The 27,249-nt window shown below is 39.1% G+C and overlaps 2 protein-coding genes across 15 annotated transcripts in view; one reads left to right on the forward strand and one right to left on the reverse strand.

Annotated features, from left to right (window-relative positions):
* The window catches only part of FASTKD1 (FAST kinase domains 1), a 69,381-nt gene extending 42,843 nt beyond the window's left edge, over nt 1-26,538 (forward strand). For 10 of the 11 annotated variants that reach the window (XM_074399520.1, XM_074399513.1, XM_074399510.1 and 7 more), the window contains 6 exons: nt 5,360-5,488; nt 7,353-7,481; nt 8,151-8,264; nt 14,085-14,223; nt 14,861-14,975; nt 15,924-26,538. In XM_074399520.1, the coding sequence (XP_074255621.1) occupies nt 5,360-5,488; nt 7,353-7,481; nt 8,151-8,264; nt 14,085-14,223; nt 14,861-14,975; nt 15,924-16,019 (722 nt within the window). In that variant the 3' untranslated portion in view covers nt 16,020-26,538. The remainder of the gene's footprint in view (nt 1-5,359; nt 5,489-7,352; nt 7,482-8,150; nt 8,265-14,084; nt 14,224-14,860; nt 14,976-15,923) is intronic. The other variant, XM_074399518.1, reaches the window with a different exon arrangement.
* KLHL41 (kelch like family member 41) overlaps nt 28-27,249 on the reverse strand; it is a 39,905-nt gene continuing 12,683 nt past the window's right edge. Inside the window, exons 5-7 of one of the 4 annotated variants that reach the window (XR_012517730.1) lie at nt 24,951-25,097; nt 7,359-20,191; nt 28-5,430 (exon numbers count right to left, since the gene is read on the reverse strand). Coding sequence is in view for 1 of the 4 variants with exons in the window: in XM_039469550.2 (XP_039325484.1) it covers nt 20,080-20,191; nt 24,951-25,097 (259 nt within the window). In the remaining 3 variants the exon portion in view is untranslated. Of the gene's footprint in view, nt 20,192-24,950; nt 25,098-27,249 lie in introns of all 4 variants that reach the window. The other 3 variants (XR_012517729.1, XR_012517728.1, XM_039469550.2) reach the window with 3 other exon arrangements.

Genomic DNA, 27,249 nt, shown 5'->3' on the forward strand with positions numbered 1-27,249 from the left:
TCCATAATAGCCATGAATTCTCTATCTAAATTTTTTTTTTTTTTTTTTTTTTTGGAGACAGAGTCTTGCTCTCTCTTCCAGGCTGGAGTGCAGTGGCTTGATTTCAGCTCACTGTAACCTCCGTCTCCTGGGTTCAAGCAATTCTCCTGACTCAGTCTCCCAAGTAGCTGGGACTAGACACCTGGATAATTTTTTGTATTTTTAGTACAGACAGGGTTTCATCATGTTGGCCAGGCTGGTCTTGAACTCCTGACCTCAGGTGATCCACCCACCAAGGCCTCCCAAAGTGCTGGGATTTCATTCGTGAGCCACTGCGCCCAGCTGTAAAAAACTTTTGTATCCATTTTAATTTTGAAAAAAGTCAAACTTGTATAGAGAATTGAACAAAGAACACATATATACTCACTGTGTAGATTCAACAATGTTAACATTTTACCCTTTTTGCCTGATCCGTTTCTTTCTCTGACTCTGTTTGTTTCTGAGCCACTTCAGAGTTGCAGGCATTGTGACCCTTCACCCCTAATTACTTTAGCATACATCTCCTAAGAATGATGACATTATTCTATACCACCACAATACTGTTGGCACACCTAAGAAACTTAATCATAATCCCCTAATATCTAATACACAGTTCATGTTGCAGTCTCCCTAAGTACTCCCAAAATACCTTTTAGAGTAGTTGTTTTGGATCCAGGATTTACTTACTGTGTTTGGTTGTTATCTCTTCAGTCTCTTATAGTCAGCAATTTCTTTTCCCTTTTTTCTTTTCTTGGCATTGACTTGGTTGGTTGTTTTTTTCTGAACTTTTTGTTATCAAGGTTTTCAAATATACAGAAAAATTGAAAGATCAATATAGCAAACATCTGTATAATATACTGTAGACCCACAGTCGTGATTGAGTACTGATTAACTTTGCCACATTTGCTCTGTGTATGAGCACAAGCACGTATGCGTATGATGAACCTTCCAGTTGTCAGCTCTATGTACTTCAGGTCATTCTCCTGTGTAAATGTAATACTGGTATCATTACCATTACCAAAAAAAATTAACAAGTGCCATCTACTACCTAGCCCATAATCAGATTTTCCCAATTGTCATTAAATGATCTCATAACTTTTTTTTAAACAATCATTTATTTTGCTTGATATTTATTTTTATAAAATGATTGGCCATTTATTATAAATTGTGGCACATTCTGGATTTGTCTGATTGTTTTCCTTTAACTTGCTTCTCTATCTCCTGCATTTGTAGTAAACTAGAAGTTAGGTATAGATGCTTGGTTAGGTTCAGATTAACCACTTACAGCAAAAATAACTTGTACGTAGTGCTGTGTACCTTATATTTATATCACATTTGGAAGCACATAATATCTGATTGTTTCTGTCAATTCAGAAAGTTAAAAAAAAATGTTTCTTAAGAACCTTAATAGTTGTTTGTGAATTGTTTGAAGAGTTGCTCCTCTTGTGCTGATTATTTTGCATCTCTTAAAAAGGTCTTTTTAAAAAAATTATTTTAAATTTACAGATGGAGCCTTGCTACATTGCCCAGGCTGGTATCAAAATCCTGGGCTCAAACAGTCCTCCATGTTGGCCTCCCAAGTACTGGGATTACAAGCATGAGCCACCATACCTGGCCAGAAAAGTCTTTTGGTAAATGTTTCTGTACCAAAAGTAGAATAGAAATAGTCCTTCCTGCTGTTGGCCTTAGCAGAAACAATATGTGAGGACAGCAGAGACAGGAAATTACTTTTTCCTTTTCCTTTTTTTTTTTTTTTTGAGGCGGAGTTTTCGCTCTTGTTACCCAGGCTGGAGTGCAATGGCGCGATCTCGGCTCACCGCAACCTCCGCCTCCTGGGTTCAGGCAATTCTCCTGCCTCAGCCTCCTGAGTAGCTGGGATTACAGGCACGTGCCACCATGCCCAGCTAATTTTTTTTTTTTGTATTTTTAGTAGAGACGGGGTTTCACTATGTTGACCAGGATGGTCTCTATCTCTCGACCTCGTGATCCACCTGCCTCGGCCTCCCAAAGTGCTGGGATTACAGGCTTGAGCCACCGCGCCCGGCTTCCTTTTCATTTTTTGTTTTTTTGTTTTTTCTTTTTTGAGACGGAGTTTCACTCTCCTTACCCAGGCTGGAGTGCAATGGCGCGATCTCGGCTCACCGCAACCTCCGCCTCCTGGGCTCAGGCAATTCTCCTGCCTCAGCCTCCTGAGTAGCTGGGATTACAGGCACGTGCCACCATGCCCAGCTAATTTTTTGCACTTTTTAGTAGAGACGGGGTTTCACCATGTTGACCAGGATGGTCTCGATCTCTTGACCTCGTGATCCACCCGCCTCGGCCTCCCAAAGTGCTGGGATTACAGGCTTGAGCCACCGCGCCCGGCTCCTTTTCATTTTTATTTTGGATCCTGAGTTGGGTTTGGAACAGTTTGACCTTCAAGGAGTAGAGCTTTATGAGACTTTTCTTTTCAGACTGATGCTATGTACTTGTCAGTATGATACAGAGGTTTTAGAAGAGAAATGCTCAGTAGTCGTTGCCTTTTCAGTCAACACTTTCCATGTACTTACTGTCAGGTATTCTTCTAGGCACTGGAGATACAGGAGAGAGTAAAAACAGATAAACTGCCATCACTGAGTTTACTTTCTGGTAGGGGGAGACTCACAAGCAATAAACAAGCCTCTAAGGCCAAATGGTAATAAGTACCTTCAAGTACATTAGAGCAGGGTAAAGTGTGTAGGGTGGAGGAGCATCATGGTAAGTGTGAGATGGAGTGCTATTTTGGATAACGGATTCAGGGCTGCCTCTCTGAGGAGGTGTCATTTAACCACGGATTAAATGAAGTAAGGGAGTGATTCATGTCAATAGGGAAGAGAGTCCCAGGATGAAAGAAAGGCAAGTGGAAAGGGCCCTCAGATGAGAACATTTGGTTTTTTCCGGGAACAGTAGATTAAGTGTGGCAGGAGTGGAGTGAGGGAGACTGACTTGGCAGGAGATAAGTTTGGGGAGACATCCAGAGACTGATTTCCTCAGATCTTTTTGCTCTGCCTGGAGAGTAAGAATAATTACCCAGTAATCTACCAAGTAGCAGATACTGAGAGCTTCCATATCCAGCATAACATGTTAGGCTCTACATTAGGGATTTATATAGACCTTTAGACCTGTGGTGAAGCTGGTTTGAAACCAGTATAAATATATGAATTGTGTCTGCATCATGCTAATGCACTTTGCTACATTTTTGTGGGATCTATAGGCCAATCAGCATCTAACCATGTTTGATGCTACTGTGTCACAGCCTACAGCATGAGGCTGTGATATGTGTATATGAATGTGTTACATGTGTGGCATACATTTATACCCCTTTTTAGTAACACAACTATATGTAGAAAGATGAGACTTTGAATTGAGACTTAGAGTGTGTTCTCCTGGTTGTTGAGTCATGTGTCAACAACCAGAAGGAAATAAAAGTACATCTCTTCCCATATTCTCCAAATAGAGTCTTAGAAATTAGAATTTTTTCTCACTGAAGAGTTTAAGGGAAGACACAGCTTTGAGTTTTTAAAATTTAATCAGAGAATGTTTTAAAAATTCCTAGGGAACTTTATAAGTACAATTTTAAATAATTAATGGAATAATAATTTTCTTTGTTTTGAAGATGAATTTTGACAGATTGGTTTTGCTCGTGATCTTCACTATTAACTTCATTTATGACCTAGTCTTTCTTTATTAAATAAACTCAGCAAAAAATGGAAAAGGAGAGACTTAATGTTGTCTCTTTTGTCCTTGGTAAGAATATTGATGCCAATCCGGCATTTTAGGTGACCCTTTCCCCCGCATTAGAAATGTCCCTTGGATGAGGCAAATCAGTTAATAGATGAAGCCTTACACTGTGGGACATCTGCCATGCTTCTGGGTGACAGGTAAAGGAGGAGGTGCTAGGCAAGACCTAAGTCTCAAAGGTGTACACTCTGCTTGAAGATCTGAGATCCCCAGAGAGCAGCATAGTATAATGGTCCAGGCTCCAGAGCTGGACTTTCTGGGTTAAACCTACTCTTCATTTGCCAATTCTGTGATCTTGGGCAAGTCATTTAACCTTTTTGTGCTTCCTAATGCTTATTTATAAAGCAGAGATAATTGTTTCTACTGATTATGGAAATAGGATATAAGTGAGTTAATCTACGTAAATTGTTTTGAATGGTATGTAACATACTCTGAACACTCTTGTATTATTATCGCCAGTACTGGGATCACTTCTTTTTACATGCACCACTATCATTTTTGTTTTGGATTCTTTCTTTTTCCAAGGCTATTATTATTATTATTATTATTATTTTGAGACACAGTCTTGCTCTGTCACCAGGCTGGAGTGCAGTGGCATAATCTCAGCTCACTGCAACCTCCGCCTCCTTTTCCAAGGCTATTTTTATTTTTTTTTTAATTTTTATTTATTTTATTTTATTTTATTTTATTTTTGAGGCGGAGTTTCGCTCTTGTTACCCAGGCTGGAGTGCAATGGCACGATCTCGGCTCACCGCAACCTCCGCCTCCTGGGTTCAGGCAATTCTCCTGCCTCAGCCTCCTGATTAGCTGGGATTACAGGCACGCGCCACCACGCCCAGCTAATTTTTAGTAGAGATGGGGTTTCACCATGTTGACCAGGATGGTCTCCATCTCTTGACCTCGTGATCCACCCGCCTCGGCCTCCCAAAGTGCTGGGATTACAGGCTTGAGCCACTGCGCCCGGCCGTCCGAGGCTATTTTTAAAACAACTTACTAAAGTGTAGTAACAAATGTTCTTGTAACTTTAGTATAATAGTGTGAATTTATGCAAATTGAATCACCCAGGGAATCAGTACCCTTCTCCTCTTGTCTCCTTTTCCTACTTGACCCCTACCCAAAGGTAAGCACTTACTTGTGACAGTATAGATTAGTTTTGTCAAAGCCGTGTATCTTTTTTTTTTTTTTTTTTTTTTTTTGAGACGGAGTTTCACTCTCCTTACCCAGGCTGGAGTGCAATGGCGCGATCTCGGCTCACCGCAACCTCCGCCTCCTGGGCTCAGGCAATTCTCCTGCCTCAGCCTCCTGAGTAGCTGGGATTACAGGCACGTGCCACCATGCCCAGCTAATTTTTTGCACTTTTAGTAGAGACGGGGTTTCACCATGTTGACCAGGATGGTCTCGATCTCTTGACCTCGTGATCCACCCGCCTCGGCCTCCCAAAGTGCTGGGATTACAGGCTTGAGCCACCGCGCCCGGCTGTGTATCTTTATTTTTTTTAAACCTGGCTTTGCCTGAATAAATTGTAAGTTTGTATATAAGTGAGGCAAGTATACCTTTAAAAAGAATCTTGATTTTCTTTTAGGTATATTCGATCCTCATATGTTAGTGATTCTTGGTTCCTCTTTGGCCACACTTGAATATTTTCCAGAAGATCTGCTAAAGGCAATTTTTAACATCAAATTCTTAGCTAGATTGGATTCTCAACTTGAAGGTACGTATCTACTTTTTAATTTATTTCATTATCTGTTGTACTTTATATCCAAGTCTCAGGTCCACCTATACTGAAGGCTTTAAATGTTAATAACTTTTTTCTGTGTCTAATAGTATGCATGCTTATTGTAGAAATTTGGAAAACACAAGTATAACATTAGAAAATAAAAAGTTACCCATCGTACTAACAAGTAAAACTACCACTTTTAATGTTTTGGACTATTTCTTTTCTTTCTCCTTCTCTTCTGTGAATGTTTATATATCTGTGTTTTTTTGTTTTGTTTTGAGACAAGGTCTCACTCTGTTGTCCAGGCTGGGTGCAGTGATTCAGTCATAGCTCACTGAAGCCTTGGACTCCAGGATCAAGTGATCCTCCCCCATCAGCCTCCTGAGTAGCTGAGACCACAGGCATGTGTCACCATGCCCAGCTAATTTTTTGTTGTTGTTAAGAGATGGGATCTCACTGTATTGCCCAGGCTGGTCTCAAACTCTTGAGCTTAAGTGATTCTCCTTCTTCAGCCTCCCAGATGCTGAAATTATAGGTATGAGCCCCTACGCCCAGCCTGTATTTAATTTTAATTTGTTAAATTTTTTATTTTTACTTTTTGAGACAGAATCTTGCTATGTTGCCCAGGCTATTCTCTACCCGCTGGCCTCAAGCAATCCTCCTGCCTCAGCCACCCAAAGTGTTGGGATTACAGGCATGAGCCATCTTTTTTTTCCTTTCGTGGTTTTTTTTTTTTTTGAGACAGAGTCTTGCTATGTTACCCAGCCTGAAGTGCAGTGGCACAATCTTGACTTACTACAACTTCTGGCTTCCCAGTTCAAGTGAATGATTCTCCTGTTGAATTCAGCTTCTCTAGTAGCTGGGATTATAAGCATGCACTACCACACCCAGCTAATTTTTGTATTTTTAGTAGAGACGAGGTTTCACCATGTTGGCCAGATTGGTCTTGAACTCCCCACCTCAAATGATCCATCCACCTCAGCCTCCCAAAGTGCTGAGATTATAGGCGAGAGGCCCCACACCTGGCCCCTATATGAATTTAAAACAAAATTTGGATTATTTATACATTTGCTTTTTTTTTTTTTTTTTGTAATGGAGTCTCACTCTGTCACCCAGGCTGGAGTGCAATGGCGCAGTCTTGGCTCACTGCAACTTCTACCTCCCGGGTTCAGGCGATTCTCCTGCCTCAGTCTCCTGAGTAGCTGGGACTATAGGCTCGTGCCACCACACCCAGCTAATTTTTGTATTTTTAGTAGAGACGGGGTTTCACTATGTTGGCCAGTCTCAAACTCCTGACTTCGTGATCTGCCCACCTCGGCCTCCCAAAGTGCTGGAATTACAGGCATGAGCCACGATGTTGGCTATATATCACTTTTGTATGCTGCCTTTTTCCATCTGACTATATTTTGAACAGTTTTCCATGTTATTAAATATTTTTTGATGTCATGATTTTTATTGGCTACATAATATCCCCTTACATGGATATAATAATATTTGTCATCTTACAGATTGTTTCCAATTCCTCATTATTGTAAGTAATGAATTGTTATGCATGAATCATTGCTTCCTTAGGATAAAAACCTAAGTGTGGACTATTAGGTGAATGAAAATTCTTGGGAGTATTTTTTTAAATGTGTTTTTAACATTCATGATTAATGAGAACAGTGCAGGAGTTGGTTGTAATCATGCCACTGAATGAATAATTTAAAAATATAAAGCATATGTGTATAAATGAAGTGTTTTTATAGTATTAGAATAAAAGCATTTACCAGTAGTGGGGATAAATGAATGTGAAAAAAATGGGTTGTCTTTCCTAGGTCTCAGCTGTCAAAATTCATTAATGTTTTATTAATTTCAGTTTTACCTTCATGTCAAAGTACAAGAGTCCAGTTTCGTCTTATGGAGTTAAATAGATCAGTCTGCTTGGAATGCCCAGAGTTTCAGATTCCATGGTTTCATGACCGCTTCTGCCAACAACATAATAAAGGTTTGAGTTTTCTTTTAGTTTAGATAGCAAAATTTAATTCTAAAATAAATTATTAGGTAGTACATTGTTAATCTTGTTATACCTAAACATGACACAAGACATCCCGAGAGTATCATGACATGTTTAATATTTTATGTGAGATATTGTAGGTGGGACATTATAACAATTTCTTAATATTGGGGACATAACCCTCTTTTAGTTGAGAGCAAAGAACTTGTATTGAATTTAGTGTCATTCCATAAGATATTACATTGAAGCTGTTATTAGAAATATTAATCTTTATTTTTCAGTTTGTAGAATTGGGATGATTTTCATTAAAAAACTGAATAAGGCTGGGTGCTGTGGCTCATGCCTGTAATCTCAGCACTTTGGGAGGCAGAGGCAGGCAGATCACCTGAGGTCGGGTGTTCGAGACCAGCCCAGCCAACATGGTGAAACCCCATCTCTATTAAAGAGATCTAAAAATTAGCTGAGCATGGTGGCAGGTGCCTGTAGTCTCAGCTACTGGGGAGGCCAAGGCAGGAGAATTACTTGAACCCGGGTGGCGGAGGTTGTGGTGAGCTGAGATCGTGCCATTGCACTCCAGCATGGGCAATAAGAGCAAGACTCTGTCTCAAAAAAAAAAAAAAAAAAAGATTAAGTAGACTAATTATTTTTATTTTTATAAAGGTATTGGTGGCATGAATAGAGCACAACAGCAGATTTATAAAATGTTAGCAGAGGTACTAGGAGGAATCAATTGTGTAAAAGCCTCGGTTCTTACGCCTTATTACCACACAGTAGGTAAGTTATTGGTAGGTTATTAGTTACTTTCAGAAAATCAAACTAATTTGAATAGCATCATCTTATCAGTTGGAATTTTTGTTTTTGTTTTTCGGTTGGAATTTTTAAAAGTTGTTTTGGCTGGGTGCGGTGGTTCATGCCTATAATCCCAGCATTTTGGGAGGCCGAGCAGGGCGGATCACGAGGTTAAGAGATTGAGACCATCTTGGCCAATATGTTGAAACCCCATCTCTACTAAAAATACAAAAATTAGCTGGGCATGGGGCACGCACGGTAGTCCCAGCTACTCGGGAGGCTGAGGCAGGAGAATCGCTTGAACCCAGGAGGCAGAGGTTGCAGTGAGCCGAGATCATGCCTTTGAACTCCAGCCTGGCGACAAAGTGAGAGTTTGTCTCAAAAAAAAAGTTGTTTTGAATTTTTTTCAAGTTGTTATTATTGAAAATTTCCAAACAACAGTAGAAAGAACAATAGAATAAATCCTCAAATTCCTGCGGCCCAGTGTTGATAACCAGGAGCATTTTGCTGTTCTTGAGGGGGAAAAAAAGTTTAAGGTTAGTCTTCCACCAATTCTAAGTAAAACCCAGATTCAGATTCACTGAACATTTCCAGATCTTCAAAATATTCTGTCCTCTCCATTCAGTGTGTGAAAATAAGAGAAATGACTTTTTGTCTCTTTTTCATTGTTTTAAGTTCATCTGAAAAGCTACTGTACTTGATGCTAACCTAATTAATCTTGTTTCTCAACTGGTCTAGTTGTAGAAGACATTATGATTAGATTGTGGATCATATAAAGCTAGTGGACTGGCTTATGCTGATGGCAATATAAAATTTTCAAAGATATTGATACATTCAAGTGGTGAACTTAAATGAAAAAGATAAAATTTTTAGATAATTAGCAAACTTTCTACATTTAGGTTTAGAAAACCTCTGCATATATATAGGATAGTTAAAGGGATTATAAACTTGTTATAAACTAACAATGTAAATGGTGGCCAAAAATCAAATACTATTTAAACCATATTGTTAATAATAAGAAAAAAGTTGGTAGTCCCATTGTATTCTATTTCTCAGACATCTTAATATTGTGTGTGTGTGTGTGTGTGTGTGTGTGTGTGTGTGTGTGTATGTGTGTATTTGCATTTTATCCTTTCTAAGAGATAGTGGCAAGTAGGGTCCTAGAAACAAAGGAAAACAGATAGTGAAGGATCTTGTCTAATCAAGTCTTAGAAAGAACTAGAGAGGACTAGGATTGGATGGATTTCTGTCCTTGAGCAAGTTCTTCTGAACCTTATTAGCATTTTCATCAGTGAAATGGAGATAATAATGCCTACTTCATAGGATTAACTGAGATATTGCATGTAAAGCATTTAACACTACCCTTGGAACATAGTAAGTGCTCAGTAAATTTATTTTCATTTTTATTTTTTTATAGAGACAGGGTCTCACTATATTGCCCAGGCTGGTCTCAAACTCCTGGGCTTGAGCCATCCTCCTGCTTCAGCTCAGCCTCCCAAAGTGTTGGGATTACAGGTGTGAGCCACTGTGCCCAGCCCAATAAATCTTATTTGGGAATAAAAAAAGGATGCCTACTCTGAAAAACAGAAGTCTTATGGGGACCATAACATTTTAAAATGTTTGAAGGATTGTTAAGTAGAAGAACTAGATATCTCTATATCAGGGATGAAAAAATGGTAAAAATGAAAGGAAGCAGATTTTCACTTGGTGTAAGGAGAATTACTGGCTGCTTTCTGAAGAAGTAATGTTGAGGCAGAGGCTGAATATTCAGATGATACATGTGTATGATTTCTGCACAGGGCAGGAAGGTGAACTAGATAATCACTAATACTTTCATTTTGTACTACGAAACACATACTTTCCTTTATCTGATTTTATATTAATCAGGATTGAGTTGGGTATAACAAAAATCCATAAATATGTGCATGATTATGGCTCATGCACATAATCTTAGCTCTTTGGAAGGCTGAGGTGGAAGGATGACTTGAGCTCAGGAGTTTGAGACTAGCCTGGGCAATATAGTGAGACCCTGTCTCTAAATAAGTAAGTAAGTAAGTAAATAAATAAATAAATAAATAAATAAAATTAGTGGGCATGGTGGCAACGTAGTGAGACCCTGTCTATAAATAAATAAATAAATAAATAAATAAAAATTAGCAGGCACGGTGGTATGCCCGTGTAGTCCCATTGGGAGGCTGAAGTGGGAGAATGTCTTGAGCCCAGGAGATTGAGGCCACAGTGAGTTACAATCATGGTACTGCACTCTAGCCTGAGTGACAGAGCAAGACTTTGTCTCTAAAACAAAAACAAAGACAGCAAACATTGAAGCTGGTCATGGTAGCACAAGTCTGTAATTCTAGCTACTTGGAGAGACAGAGGTAAGAGGATCACTTGAGCCCAGAAGTTTGAGGCCAGCCTGGGCAATATATTGAGACCACATCTCTTTTTTAAATGTGTCTTTTTTTCTTCAGAACCATATGAACATAACCCCATCTCTTAAAAAAAAATTACATGGGACATGCATAGCACAGAAAAATCAGAAAGGGAAGATAACAAAAAAGAAAAATCACCCATTGATACAGCCACTGTTTGCTTTTGGTGTCTGTTTTCCTCACTTCTTAAAAAAAAAGACAAAAATGGTTTTCTTCTGTAGTGTTTTTGTCTCAGTCCTTTCCTGCTGCTATAACAAAATACCTGAGACTGGTTAATTTATAAGCAACAAAAATTCATTTTTCACAGTTCTGGCGGCTAGGAAGTCTAAGCTCGAGGTACCAACAGTTTTGGTATCTGGTGAGGACCTGATCTCTGCTTTCAAGAAGGCACTTTGAATGCTGTGTCCTCCCACGGCAGAAGAGATAGGAAGGCAAAAATGGTGCTCTTTTATAGAGTCACTAATCTCATTAAAGAGGGCTTTGCCCTCATGACTTAATCACCTCCTAAAGGTTCTGCCTTTTTTTTTTTTTTTTTGAAACAGCATCTTGTTCTGTCACCTAGGTTGGAATACAGTACAGGAGTGCAGTCCAGGAGTGCAATGGCATGATCATGGTTCGTTGCAACCTCTGCCTCCAGAGCTCAAGTGATTCTCCCACCTCAGCCTCCTAAATAGCTGGGTCTACAGGCGCATATCATCACACCATGCTAATTTTTGTATTTTTTGTAGAGATGGGGTTTCACCATGTTGCACAGGCTGATCTTAAATTCCTGAGCTCAAGCAGTCTTCCCGCCTCTGCCTCCCAAAGCATTATCCTAATGCTAGGGTAACAGGCATTAGCTACCATGTCTGGCCTAAGGTCCCACTATTATGATTAATACATTGATGATTAAGTTTCAACATATGAACTTTGGGGACATGTTCAGATCATAGCAGTTTATAACTTTATGTGTTACGAATATTTTTCTATGCCAACAGATATGCTTTTACATCTTTTTTAGTTCCTGCATATTTCATTGAGTATGCTATGATTTAATCAATCTATAAGATTTTTTTGCTGTTATGTCCATCTGTCAAACAATGCTGCAATTTCATATAACAACAATAATAGATATATCTTGATATATTGCTTATGTGTTAGACACCATTTTAAGTGCTTTATAAGTACTTGTGTGTGTGTGTGTGTGTGTGTGTGTGTGTGTGTGTGTGTAGTAAACTTATATCCCTATGAGGTATATAAACTATTTACACATGAGGAGACTGAAACCCACAAACATTATTGATTGCCCAAGGTTGCATATCTGGCAAATGACAGAGTCAGGATTTGACCTTGGCATTCTGGCTCTAGAATTCATTCTCTTAATGAGAAAGCTATATATTTCGTGTTTCATAATTAATTTAAAGATGGTTCAGGGCCTGAGTTTTTCACCTGATTTCCATCTCATTCTTTTCAAATCACAGACACTATATCATTTCAGGATGTATATCTAAAGATGAGAATGACTTTAAAAACATAACAATATCTTTATCATCCTATAACAATTAATAATTTTTAAATATCTTTTAAGAAATGTAGAGAGGTATGGGAATTTTAAATAGAGGGGAAATTTTAGATAAAATTTAACATTTTATGGAAATGTTAGATTTGGCATACTATAATGAACTCGATGAAGCATCAAAGGTAGTAGAATCTGTTCCTCATACGTCTCGTTCATTCCACTCTTATACCTTTGCTTTTCTTGTTTTAAGTATCTTTTATGTTTATTTTACAATTTATTTGTTCAATTTGGGATCTTAACATTCTTCTTGGTTGGTTTGCAGTTTCTGGTTCAACTTTTTCTTTTCTACTTTTCCTTTCTTAACTTAAAATGTATTTGAGAATAAGTTTTTTTTTTTCCACATTTTGAACTTTTCTAATTGCAACCCTATGATAATATTTAATATGTCATCTAACAGTTTTTAATATTTTTTACTGGAAACCTGGGTTTGTTGTAAACTATTAGTGATACCTAGAGACTTGATTAGATTTTAGTGGGTTTTTTTTAGGTTTTTCTTTCTGGCCAGAAACTTCATAAGTGGCTTGTACTTCTTATTGCATTCTATCAGGAGGCACACAATGCTGTTTGTCTTTCTTTTCTTTTCTTTTTTTTTTTTTTTTGAGACAGAGTCTGGCTGTGTTGCCCAGGCTGAGGTGCTGTGGCACAGGCATGGCTCACTGCAGCTTTGACCTCCTAGGTTCAAGGGATCCTCCCACCTCAGCCTCCTCAGCCTGAGTAGCTGCCACTACACCTGGCTTAATTTTAAAAATTTTTTGTAGAGATTGTGTTTTGCCATGTTGCCCAGGCTGCTTTGGAACTCCTGCACTCAAGCAGTCTTTCTGCCTTGGCCTCCCAAAGTGCTGGGATTACAAGTGTGAGCCACCGTGCCCGGCCTGTTTTATCTTTTATATATTAGGACTCATTAGTGGGTTTGTATGTTGTCAGCTGATTCATTCAACAGAAAGTTCCCCTGTCAGCTTTTCACCTGCTGATTTTAGCAGTTATTAATGATCACTCATTGCCTAAATCCATCATTCAGAGGGGTGGTAAAGTAGCGATATTCTACAGCTATTATGCCTTCTACATTTATTAGCCGGAATTTGTCTCAAAAGAACTTTCCCATATCAACTGTTTGTTACCCTTATATGCAATTCATGTAGGAAAGACAGGATAAATGCTTTAATCTTTTTCTTTATTAATTTTCAGATGAGTTGGTTTAGCTTCGTCCAAATGTAACCAAGAGACTTAAGGATATTAAAACTCTTTTTTTATTTTGAGACCGAGTTTCATTCTGTTGTCAGGCTGGAGTGCAGTGGCGCGATCTTGGCTTACTGCAACCTCCGACTCCCTGGTTCAAGCAATTCTCCTGCCTCAGCCTCCCAATAGCTGGAACTACAGGCACGCACCACCACGCCCAGCTAATTTTTGTAGTTTTAGTAGAGATGGGTTTTCACCATGTTGGCCAGGATGGTCTTGATCTCCTGACCTTGTGATCGACCCGCCTCGACCTCCCAAAGTGCTGGGATTACAGGCATGAGCCACCGTGCTCAGTGAGATTAAAACTCTTTAATGTGATTTGGCCTAGCCCAGTACTAAATATAGCCCAGTACTTAATATTTATTTGTAATTCTTCTGGTTGATTTTTTTATTGATAGATTGTTCCAAAGAGAGGTGCTGTTGGACTAGATCTGATAAAATAACTTGAATAATTTGAGAGGTTCATCATTCTTTTGTGTGTATGTGTATAAATATATGCATATATATTTCAGTATATCTTAAACTTTTATCTGTAAGACTTTACCTAATTCATGCTACTAGTTTCTATGCTTCCTTAAGATTTTGAGTGTGCCTTGGATAAAACAAAAAAACCTCTTCCTTATGGAAGCCATAATATAACATTGGGACAACGACCAGAAATGCCCTGGGAATCAAATACCGAAATAGTTGGATCAAGGCTGCCACCAGGAGCTGAAAGGTAATTTGTTTCTTTGATTTTATTAATATCTAAATGTTAAATTTGACATACTCTACTGAAGTCAGTGATCAAGGATTGAAGGTAGCAGAATCTGTTCTTCCTACGTCATGCATTCCACCTTTGTAACTTTGCTTTTCCTGTCCCTTTGCTTTAATGTTCTCTCTTCTTCTGTCCAAAGCCTAGCAATCTCCCTATAGTGCTAGAAGAATTGTCCTCAACTAGAAGTAAAATAGTATCTTCTTTTGTGCTCCCCTACCTCTCTACTTTTCCCGTAGCACTTAGCCACTTCCTACACTGCATTATAGTAACTTACTTTACATCATGTGTTCTCTGTTAGACTATAAGCTGTGTCACTTCATCTTTGTACCCCTCACAGTAGCTTACATATAATAGGCATGTGTAAATATATATTGGACAAAAAAAATGGATAAAGGCAGACAGATATTAACAATAATTTTGTGTAACTTAATAGGTTTGTCATCAGTTACTAATTTCTTAGCAGAAATGTAACTTGGTATACTCATTTATATTCATTGGCTTTTGTTAGTTTAAAAGATGCAGTCATGCTCCTGAAAAGCTTGTAATTATTCAGTTTCTTATATTGATTTTAGAAGTAAATATTTTTTGTCTTATGTAGGATTGCTTTGGAATTTTTGGATTCAAAAGCATTTTGTAGAAATATTCCTCACATGAAAGGAAAATCTGCTATGAAAAAACGACATTTGGAAATTTTGGGCTATCGTGTAATTCAGGTATGAAATACTCATGTAATTCAGCTTCTAAAAAGCCCAGAGACACTAGCTGTACATGTGCTAGTTCCATAATTATCTTTTAAAATATTTTTTTAAAAAATGTATCCCTAGCCGGGCGCGGTGGCTCAAGCCTGTAATCCCAGCACTTTGGGAGGCCGAGACGGGTGGATCACAAGGTCAAGAGATCGAGACCATCCTGGTCAACATGGTGAAACCCCGTCTCTACTAAAAATACAAAAAATTAGCTGGGCATGGTGGCGCGTGCCTGTAATCCCAGCTACTCAGGAGGCTGAGGCAGGAGAATTGCCTGAACCCAGGAGGCGGAGGTTGCGGTGAGCCGAGATCGCGCCATTGCACTCCAGCCTGGGTAACGAGAGCGAAACTCAGTCTCAAAAAAAAAAAAAAAAAAAAATGTATCCCTCAAACAGACCAGGTGCAGTAGCTCATGCCTGTGGCTACTTGGGTGGTTGAGGTGGGAGGATTGCCTGATCCTAGGAGATTGAGGCTGCAGTAAGCCATGATCATCCCACTGCACTCCAGCGTGGGTGACAGTGCAAGACTCTGTTTCATAAGAAGAAGTAAATATAAGTTGTCATTTATTGTCTTTAGACTATTTATATCTTATGATTTCTATACCTTGGAAAGGAGAGAGGCACTGTAGAAATGGGTAGAATTATCAGAGGAAACAACTAGTGTATGAATATAAAAGACTATGTAGGAAAAAATGTCCATCATTGGTATTGTAGGAAAAGGAGGATGAAAGGAGCAGAAAAAATGTCTTCCAGGCAAGGTCAGAAGGACCCACTTGGCTTCCAGTGAAGGTTCACAGACTATCCTTATGTAAACTAATTTCACAGGATTCCTACAGCTTTGATCAGTAGTACTTATATGTCTTCCTCAGTGTTTGTTATTCCTTTAAAACTTTCATTCAAATTACTTACTTTACAGATTTCTCAGTTTGAATGGAACTCTATGGCACTGTCAACAAAGGATGCTAGGATGGACTACCTGAGAGAACGTATATTTGGAGAAGTCAAATCATGATTGTAGTTATTTAAATGAATGTTATCATGTGTCACATTTGGACTTACTTTAATTAAGTGGCCTGACTCAATGTAAAATAAGAGGTACAAATATCCTAAGGTGAGAACATGCGTGGCATGTTTGAGAATAACAAAGGATCCAGTGTGGCTGGAGCAGAACAAGTGGGGAATGGGGTGGGAGTACATAAGAGAAAAGGAAAGAGATAACAGAGTCAAATACAACCCCTTGGCTACTTGGAGTGAGATGAGAAGCCATTGGAGGGATTCAAGCCAGGAATGATATGAACTCACATTTTAACTGCATTACTTTGGCTACCTTGTTGAGATAAGAAAAGACTATGATGAGGCAAATGTGTAAGCAAGAAAACCCTCTATGAGGTTACTGCAATAATCCAGGCAAGAAATGAATGGTGGCTGGGAGAGAGTGGTAGCAGTGGAGGTAATGAGAAGTAGTCAGATTTTTGGATATATTTTGAAGATAAAGGCAACAGAATTTGCTCAGTGAGTGGATATGAGGTATGAAAGAAATAGGAGTCAGGGATAATTCTAAGTTTTTGTCCTAAGCAACTAAAAGGATGTTATTAGCATTAGCTGAGATGGAGTTAGTCTACAGGACGAGCAAGATGGGGCAGGTGGTGGGGTTGATCATGAGTTTGTTTTAGATCTGTTGAATTGGATATACCAAATAGAGAATTCAGTAAATACGCTTGGAGGTCAGGGAAGAGATCCAGGCCCCAGATACAATGTATAAGTTGTCAGCAGTATTCAATGCCCTGAGATGAAATTACTTGAAATGAGATTAAGTAGATGACATCATTTAAAATGAGGTAAGAGTGTGAATGGAGGAGAGGGCTGAGGACTGAGTTCTTAGGTGCTCCAACATTAAAAGATTAATAGGAAGAAGAGGAATCAGGAAAGGAGACTGAGCAGGGATGGCCAATGAGATAGGAGGAAAGAAGGTAGTAATCCTTCCTAGAAGCCAAGTGGATAAAGCATTTCAAGGAGGTGAGTAGTTGTGTAAGATGCTGCTGATAGGTCAGGTAAGATGAGAAATGGGAAATGGCTGTTAAATTTAGCAACACGGAAATCATTAGTACTTTGAAAAGGATCATTTTGAAGTGGCGCATGTGAAAGCCTGACTAGTTTAAGAGAAAATGGGAGGATATACGTTTTCTCCTAAATGGAATCAAAGAAATGGGGTCGTAACTGAGTGGACCAATCTTGACTTGGTCTGAGCCTACACATGTTGAGGGAATAATGGTATTTCCCCTGTCTTACAACACATTTATTCAATAAAATGGTTACTAAGGGCCTACTATGTGATATAATCCCTAACCCTTCCTCTAAGAGTGATGGTTTTGTGCTCAGCAGGCCACAGCCTAACTACGCTCACTCAGGCCCACTGGTGATGGTGGCGGTAACTGGCCATCTGAAATGTGGCTATCTTCTGACTCCATGACCCTCTCACTTCATTCATAAGTATAGCTTTAAAATATGTGTCTTGCATGTAATTTGCTTCACTGATACTTGGCTTAGACTTAGTTGAAGTACGTTTAAAATATCCAATGACTTCGCATGATTTGAACTCCACTACTTAATGATTTTGTGCAATATTTACTTCACAAAACGTTTTGTGAAAAACAATCAGAATAGTAAGTGAAAGATGTCTCATTGTCCTTCCTCTTTCTGAATTTCCTCATATTGATTTATATTAGTGGAAATGCTAAATTCAGAGTGTTTAATTTCCATGATTATATTCTATTTCTCAAGAAAATGATAACAAGAACTAAAGCCTTGGTTAGGTTAAAATATTTTACTATGCAATTTTAGAATAAAATGATTAGGCTGATGAGGGTTATAAAGGGTTTCCTTCGGATATAAGTGAAAATTTAGTCATATATGCTTGAGAAACATGGGACTCTTGATGGAAAATATCCCTGGTATACTTTCACTAGTTGTTACATATGATCGAACTTTTCACCTATCACATCTCTTTCTCTAGGCAGCAGTCCCCAACCTTTTTGGCATCAGGGACCATTTTGGTGGAAGACAGTTTTTCCACGCACAGAGTCGGGGGATGGTATGGTTTCAAGATAAAATCTCAGATCATCAGGCATTAGTGAGATTCTCATAAGGAGCGCACAACTTAGATCTCTCACGTGTACAGTTCACAATAGGAAGGTTCGTGCCCCTATAAGAATCTAATGTAGCTGCTGATCTGACAGGAGGTGGAGCACAGGTGGTAATGCTGGCTTGCCTGCCCACTGCTTGCCTCTTGCTGTGTGGCCCAGTTGGGGAACCCTGCTCCAGGCTATCTGATGCAAATGGTTTTCTTTTATATATAATATATAAATATAGATACTGTTATATTTTTTATTGATTTTTCTATCTAAATAACTTAGCTTGTTATAAACAAAAGCATTTTTTATTGAGATAACAATTCCCATATTATAAAAGTCACCCTTTAAAAGTATAATTCAGTGGTTTTTAGTATATTTGTGCAACCATCACCCATATCTGATTCCAGAACATCATCATCCTCAAAAGAAACCCTGCAAGAAGCATCATTTTTACAACTTATTTTTACATCTATGTAGACTGGCATTCTCTTCCCAAAAGTAGTCTCAATCTTGATTTTATAGTAAGAGATTCTTAGAATTTTATCACCCAGATGTGTACTTCTGGACACCATAATCCCTGTGGCCCCCTCTTCCTGCACCCTTTTGAGTCTAAGTGTCCCTTTTGCTTCCTAACAGTTTATTTGTTGAAGAACCTGTAGGGTTTTCCACTTTGGGAATTTATTGATTCTGTATTCATGCTATAATTAAGAAAAGTATTTTTCAATATAGAAGAGTAATCAGGATTCTACTTTAAATATCCAAAATAAAACTTGTTTCTGTTAAATATATTTCTGTATTTATGATAGAGAAAAAACGGTGTATGGAACTGTTCTTTATGCAACTCCTTGACAAATAATCATGAATGTTCCAAATCTGTCCCAGGTCAGGCTTTTCAGAAAATAGCGTGTAAAGATAGAAGTCAAATATGTCTATGAAAGCTATGTGAGGCCCATAAGTTGGTATGTGGCTAAAAGTGATGATTAATTTATGACTTGCAGAGTTGAATGTGATGGTTATGAGCAGACTGAAGAGTTAACTTACTATATGCACTAAGAAGAAACAGTGAATGGAGGACATCACATCCCAGAAAATGAAGTAATACAGTCACCTTCCTTGCAGTCAGAAATTTAGCAAATAGCCCTTTCACAGAGAGTAGCCAAAATTTAAATCAGTGAATACACAACCTCCTCCACATCTCCCACTGACCCCAACTTCTGCCCCAGCATTAAAGAATCAATCCATTTCTTAAGGGTGCTCTCTTACCCTCCTGCCACAGATACTGTAGTTCCTGGCTTGAAGGCTGATATACCGGTTTTAATAAAAATTTGGTTTGGAAACCACAAATAATGTGCCAGTGTCGCAAAAAAAAAAAAAAAAAAAAAAAAAAAAGAAAAGAAAAATGGCCATTTGAATTTGATTATTTTTACTTAGAAGAGACTTTTCCCCATCCATTTATTACACTTCTGAAGTAGCATTTCTGAAGTCTTCTTATGGCATGTAGTTTTTAGTAAAATGCACAGGATTCCTGTCATTCTGAAGCATGAAGAGAGGTTTTTGATATCTTAAACGTTTTTTTAACGTAGATGCATATATTCTCTGCTTCCAATTGTAATAGAAAATCAGTGTAAAGATACCCTAACAATGCAAATGAAATGATTAGCAAATAACTCAAATTTAGGAGTCTTCCTTATAATCCATTGAGTGAAACATTCACAAAATAATTTGTTCAACTGAATATTTAATTTCTTATTAGAAAATGGTTTTAAGTTCTGAACGTTACATTGACGAGTCAGTGACTGAGGTTTTGTTACCTACCGCTCATCTCTAAGACAATTTCCTGAATAATTTCTGCATGAGTGTCTGTACAAGCTTTTAAAAAACAATAAATTAAAGCCCCATTCACCAAACAAACCACCTCCCCATTATGTTTTGTCACCTTGTTCATAGCTTAGACAGTTTGAAGAGATTTAAACGTGTTGCTAGGCAACTAGCTCCTGAAGCATAGCGTATTTCCTTCAACATCCCAGCCCATTCTTTTTTATCATCTTCATACCTGATGGAGGAAAAAAAAGTAATCAATAAGCAGCTTTAGTTCTATAGGTTTCCCTGTGTTTGGTATACAAATATGGATCTTTGAAAAAACCCTAATGGCTCTTAATCAGAGGAGGATGCACCTGCCTGGTAGGATAGCACTTGAATATCTCCCAAATAAATATGCAGTCTGAATGAGCATGCACCTGAACTACTACTGCCACAGTATTTAATCTGGATGCCTAGGCAGTTCAGCCTTCTCTCTTTTCTTTTTTAAATAATATTTAATATTTTTAGTAGAGACGGGGTTTCACCATGTTGGCCAGGATGGTTTCAGTCTCAACCTTGTGATCCACCTGCCTTGGCCTCCCAAAGTGCTGGGATTACAAGCATGAGCTACTGTGTCCACCCAGTTCAGCCTTCTCTGAGAATCAAAGACTGCACAAAGAAGAGGAATAAATAGCTAAGCAGTTAAACATTCACCTTTGAACTGATGGAAGATGGCTGGTCTCTTTGAGTCAAGGTAAGCAGACGCTTGCTTTAGAGAAAAACTAGGGGAGAGCAGACTATCGGTAGCCTTAGTTATGCCTTCAGTTGTTCCTGTACACTAGTGTCTAGCATGGCACCTGATACACAGCAGTCACTTTATGAAAATTTGTTCCCCTTCCCCTTTATTGTTCTATTTGAGGACAGCTCTTAGACTTTGCACTTGACTTTGGTAAGGACTGGTCTTCATCTCTGAATATTCAAGGTTATAAAGATACAGACAACTTGAATTCCCTTGTACCAGGTGTGCCGAACATGTCTGCTCGGCCTGGTGCCAGGAATGTTTTCTCTGTGGGAAGCTTCTACATGCTGCCTTCTCTCTGAAACCTTTCTCACCTTCCTCAAGCACAGTTTGTTGCTTTCTCTTCATTTCTCTTATCAGCCTTTATATGGTATTATAGCAATTATCACTCCATTTTAATTTTCCCCCCATGCCAATATATTTATCCACCTTAATATCTCTCCACAAGTTGTGAAGACTTGGCACAAGACTTACTCCAAATCAGCCTGGCATGGTGGCTCATGCCTGTAATCTCAGCACTTTGGGAGGCCAAGGCGAGCAGATCACCTAAGGTCAGGAGTTCACGACCTTGGCCTGGCCAATAGGGTAAAACCCCATCTCTAATAAAAATATAAAAATTAGCTGGGTATGGTGGTATGCACCTGTAATACCAGCTCCAGAGGCTGAGGCAGGAAAATTGCTTGAATCCAGGAGGCAGAGGTTGTAGTGAGCCAAGATTGCACCACTGCACTCCAGCCTAAATGACAGAGCAAGATTCCATTTAAAAAAAAAAAAAAGATTTACCCAAATCATTCTGTGATGGAGATTTAAAATAATTATTAAAATTAGCTTGTACCTACGTACAATATTCACTGACTTAATTTCATCAGTGTTCCAAATTCTCAACAATTATACCATGTACTTATGGTATAATTTTTTTTATATATAGAGGAAAGCATACAAAAAATATTTTGCTACTAATAAAGGGAAGAACCTCAATCATGTAAAATTAGGGGCAACAAATTAAGAGATAAATAGTTTTAAATGACCTAAACAAAGTGACCACATTTAAACAATATAAAGTTAAGGTTTAATGAGGCTTAAAAATGTTTGTTTCCTGGTATATTTTTACTTTCAGCTTGGTAAATCCTAAATAATGGAACGATTTTAAGAAAAAAATACAAGAATGGATTTTTTTATAAACATATCATAGTTAGAGGGTCTGTGTTTAGAATGTGGTATACTGAAGAGTTTTCGCCTCTGCATGTGTGGGTAGAGAGGTTCACTAGGAAGTGGAGGGCAAATAGGCAGCCACATTTCTCTACATCAGCAGCCTTCAACTTTACCACACATCTAAGTCTCCTGGAGGGTTTGTAAAACACAGATCAATGGTCCTATCACCCTCAGATTTTCTAATTCAATACATTTGAGGTGAGGCCTGAGAATCTGCCTTTCTGATAAGGACCCAGGTGATACTGACGCTACTTTGGGAAGTACTGTAGTAGATCACTGGTTCTCTAACTTAATTGCACAACAGAACTATCTGGAGATGTTAAAGATACTGATGCCTGGGTCCTACTTCGGAAATTGAGTTAATTGGAATGAAGGGTGGCCTGGGCATCAGGATTTTTTAAAGCTCCCCAAGTGATTATAATATGCAGCAAAGCTTCAGAATCATGCTCCAGATAGTACCCCAAATTAGAAAATACCAGTCTCTAACTAGCCAAGCAGATAGTGATAAATGTCCCTGTCTTCTCTTTACCCAATCCAGTGGTTCTGAAACATGTCTACCCATATAGAAACATCCAGGGATTTTTAAAACTTCGAAAGCTCAGACTATACTTCAGAACAATTAAATCACAGTCAATATGAGTGGGACAGTATTTTTTTTTTTTAATTTTTTTTCTAGCTACATGGGGTTTGCAGATGTTAGTATTTTTTGAAGCACCCTGGTGATTCCAATGTGTGGGCAACTTTGGGAACCACTGCCCTAATCACAAAATAAACCACAATCAGAGCAGATCCCTCTTTCAGGTTCCCTTGAATAATGTCAGGGCTACTTTAATAGCAGGAGATTGTGTACTTTCCTTTGCTGCCTGCAGCTTCTCCCTGCAGGGGCAGCATGACTTTTGACAACGCTTAGGAACCAGAAGGGCTTTGGTGAGGTTCCACTGACTTGACGGCACAATTCCTTAATATCAAGTGTTTCTCAACCCTGGCTGCTGATTAGAATCATCTGGGACAGGCTCGGTGGCTCATGCCTGTAATTCCAGCACTTTGGGAGGCCGAGGTGAGTGGATTACCTGAGGTCAGGAGTTTGAGACCAGCCTGGCCAACATGGCGAAACTCTGTCTCTACTAAAAACACAAAAATTAGCCGGGTGTGATGGCGCACACCTGTAGTCCCAGCTACTCAGGAGGCTGAGGCAGGAGAATTGCTTGAACCCAGGAAGCAGAGGGTTGCAGTGAGCCAAGATCGCACCACTGTGCTCCAGCTTGGGCAACTGAGTGAGACTCTGTCTCACAAAAAAATCACCTGGGAAGGTTTTAGGAACTAGAGATGCTCAACTCTTCCTCCAGAAATTCTGATATAACTGGTCTATGTTAAGGCCCAGACACTGGTATATTTTAAAAGCATCCCAGATGATTGTAACATATAACTATGGTTGAGAATCACTGCCCATTAATACTTGGTACCTGGCCCTGTTTTTGGAAAAAAACCCTAACCTTCCCAGCCCTCATTAGTTCATCCTTTTTTCCTACTGCTTCCAGCTTTTCACCATCTCACTGTCTTGTTAATTCTAGCCTCTTTGCTCCATGGAAATCTCGTCTCTTCCTCCCTATTTTTTGGGGGGAAGAGGTATAATAGTTAATTTCCTTATATAGACACTTTTTTTCTTGCCCTCTACACAGCTAGTTAATATTACAACATGGAGAAATGATGTCTAATGCACAAATCACTGTTTGGTTAAGGTACCAGCTTTTCAGCCTTTTTGGTTTACCATCTGGAAATAAATCATCTGCTGGCTGAGTTATAGAACAAATAATACCCACTTTCCAGTTGCAGGCCTAGTGGAATGCCTTCACCAATTAAGTATAAATGGCACTCTTCCAAAGCTGTACTTACAAACTTAAATGTGCAATCAATTCACCTGGGAATCTTATTAAAATACAGATTCTCATACAGTGGGATGTGGGATTCTATGTTTCTTTTCTTTTCTTTTTTGAGACAGAGTCTTGCTCTGTTACCAAGGCTGGAGTGCAGTGGCACAATCTCAGTTCAAATAAGATTAAAAAAAAAAAAACTTTTTAAAATAGCTTCACTAAAATAGTTCAACTGAGTAACAATTCCAAGTGTCATACTTGGGAGAACTACCTGGCAACTACTTGGGAAGTAAAATGGATTGCTACTTTGACTTTTTTCATTTTAAACAAGCATTTGTTAGCTGAATCCTCAAACAATTGGAAGGCTGTTTATAGATTCAAAACAGAACGAAAGTAGTAGTGGAAAACTCAAGAGGTTAAATGCTTCTTTAGGCTGGGCGTGGTGGTTCAGGCCTGTAATCCCAGTACTTTGGGAGGCCGAGGTGGGTGGATGACCTGAGGTCAGGAGTTTGAGACCAGCCTGGCCAACATGGTGAAACCCTGTCTCTACTAAAAATATAAAAATTAGCCAGGCATGGTGGTGCATGCCTATAATCCCAGCTACTCAGGAGGCTGAGGTGGGAGAATCACTTGAACCCAGCAGGCGGAGATTGCAGTGAGCCAAGATTGTGCCACTGCACTCCAGCCTGGGCAACTGAAACTCCATCTCAAAATGAATAAATCAATAAAATTAAAAAGTAAAAATAAATAAATAAATAAACATTTCTTTAGAACTCTGTTTTCTTAGGAAATAAACTACTCTGGAGCAAAGAGGCCTTCACTCTACTGGATGCCTACAGCATTGCACTCTTAGAGCTGGAATGAAGCTTAGAGTATCAAAGTTCCAACTCTCATTTTACTGTAAGAAACAGGCCCAGATAATTTCTTTCCCAGGCTCACAGCTAATTAGAAATAGTTACTTACTCAAGTAAGTGGCATGTACAAAATTTCAATTAGGTTTGGAATGTTTAGTCTGCTACCAAGAAGTAGCTTGCATGTTAGGAAAATCTGGCTTATTATTTACTACAAACTCATTTTTCAGTCATCTGATTTAATATGTGCTTCTGAAAATTGAAGTCATGAGAACTTACTTCCATATATCATTGACTTCAGTGGGTGCAAATTCTTTAGACTCCAGTTGAATCATAGCAAAACCACCAATCGCATACAGAGATCCAGCCAGGCTGACCAAACTGATGGAGCTTCTTTCTTGGGGAAATTCAGTCATTACATCCCATCTAGGTATCATTAAAAATATAGTCAGTGTAAAACTTAAAGAAATGCCAGATATGTACTTACTGAACAAGAATAAGAAATTGTAATTTAAAAATTCAAGTAGTGGCCCAGCGTGGTGGCTCATGCCTGTAATTCCAGCACTTTGGGAGGTCAAGGGGGGCAAATCACTTGAAGTCAGGAGTTTGAGACCAGCCTGACCAACATAGTGAAATGTCGTTTCTATCAAAAATACAAAAAATTAGCCAGGCATGGCAGCGCACACCTGTAATCTCAGCTATTTGGGAGGCTGAAGCAGGAGAATCACTTGAACCTGGGAGGTGGATGTTGCAGCAAGCTGAGATTGTGCCACTGTACTCCAGCCTGAGCAACAGAGGGAAACTCCATAATTATAAATAAATAAATAATAAATAAATAAATAAATTCAAGTAGTAGCCAGATGTGGTGGCTCATGCCTGTAATCTCAGCACTTTGGGAGACTGAAGCAGGAGGCTTGCTTGACCCCAAGGAATCTGAGACCAGCCTGGGCAACAAAATGAGACTGTCTCTACAAAGAAAAAAAAAAAAAAAAAGCCAGGCCTGGTGGTGTGTCCCTATAGTCCTGCTACTTGAGAGGATCTCTTGAGCCCTTGAGGTCAAGGCTGTGGTGAGCTATGATTGCACCGCTGTACTCCAACCTAGGTGATAGAGCAAAACGCTGTCTTTTTTTTTTTTTTTTTGAGACGGAGTTTCGCTCGTTACCTAGGCTGGAGTGCAATGGTGCGATTTTGGCTCACCGCAACCTCCGCCTCCCAGGTTCAGGCAATTTTCCTACCTCAGCCTCCTGAGTAGCTGGGATTACAGGCACGCGCCACCATGCCCAGCTAATTTTTTGTATTTTTAGTAGAGACGGGGTTTCACCATGTTGACCAGGATGGTCTCGATCTCTTGACCTCGTGATCCACCTGCCTCGGCCTCTCAAAGTGCTGGGATTACAGGCGTGAGCCACCGCACCCGGCCAAAACGCTGTCTTTAAGAAAAAAAAAAAATTCAAGTAGCAATAGGCATCCAGAAGTAGAAAACTAAGTTTGCTACTAGAAAATATTTGAAAGATATAACTTCATTAAACAGAAAGCCTTCAATACGTCAACTCTACGGCCAGGCATGGTGGCTCATACCTGTAATCCCAGCACTTTGGGAGGCCAAGGTGGGTGAATCACCTGAGGTCAGGAGTTCAAGACCAGCTGGACCAACACGGTGAAACCCTATCCCTACTAAAAATACAAAAAATGAGCAGAGCATGGTGGCACATGCCTGTAATCTCAGCTACTGGGAGACTGAGGCAGGAGAATCATTTGAATCCAGGAGGCGGAGGTTGCAGTGAGCCAAGATAGTGCCATTGCACAACAGCCTGGGCAACAAGAGCAAAACTCTGTCTCAAAAAAAAAAAAAAACAAGAAAAGAAAATGCACATTATAGAAAATCTGCACTCCAGCCTGTGTGACAAAGTGAGACCCCGTCTAAAAACAAAAAGTTTGACAAAATCCGGAAAGTACAGAACGATACATAAGAAAGCAAGTATCTCCATAATCATACCTTACGACATAATCACAAGCAACAATTTGGAACAATTTGATATAATATTGTCATCTTTTTAAAAAGCATGTATATATAAACTTCCATACATATAAATGAAACTAAGAAGACATTTACAATTTTGTGTGCTGCTTATTAAACTTACATCATGAGTGTTTACGCATATTACAGTCTTCAAAAACATTGTTTTTAATGATAATTTAAATCGTGTTCCACAAAAGTTCCTTGTAATTTTCATATACTAAAGTCTGTTTTGTAGTCAGGCATACATGTTCCTAAAAAAAGTAATAATAGTTCCGGCCAGGCATGGTGGCTCATGCCTGTAATCCCAGCACATTGGGAGGCCAAGGTGGGCAGATCACAAGGTCAGGAGTTTGAGACCAGCCTGGCCAAAATAGTGAAACCCCCATCTCTACTAAAAATACAAAAGATTAGCCAGGCATGGTGGTGTGCACCTGTAGTCGCAGCTACTTGGGAGGCTGAGGCAGGAGAATCACTTGAACCTGGGAGGTGGAGGTTGTGGTGAGCCGAGATCTCGCCACTGCACTCCAGCCTGGGCAACAGAGTGAGACTCCATCTTTA

The sequence above is a fragment of the Saimiri boliviensis genome, chromosome 5, assembly GCF_048565385.1.
Source record: "Saimiri boliviensis isolate mSaiBol1 chromosome 5, mSaiBol1.pri, whole genome shotgun sequence".
Taxonomy (NCBI): Eukaryota; Metazoa; Chordata; class Mammalia; order Primates; family Cebidae; genus Saimiri; species Saimiri boliviensis.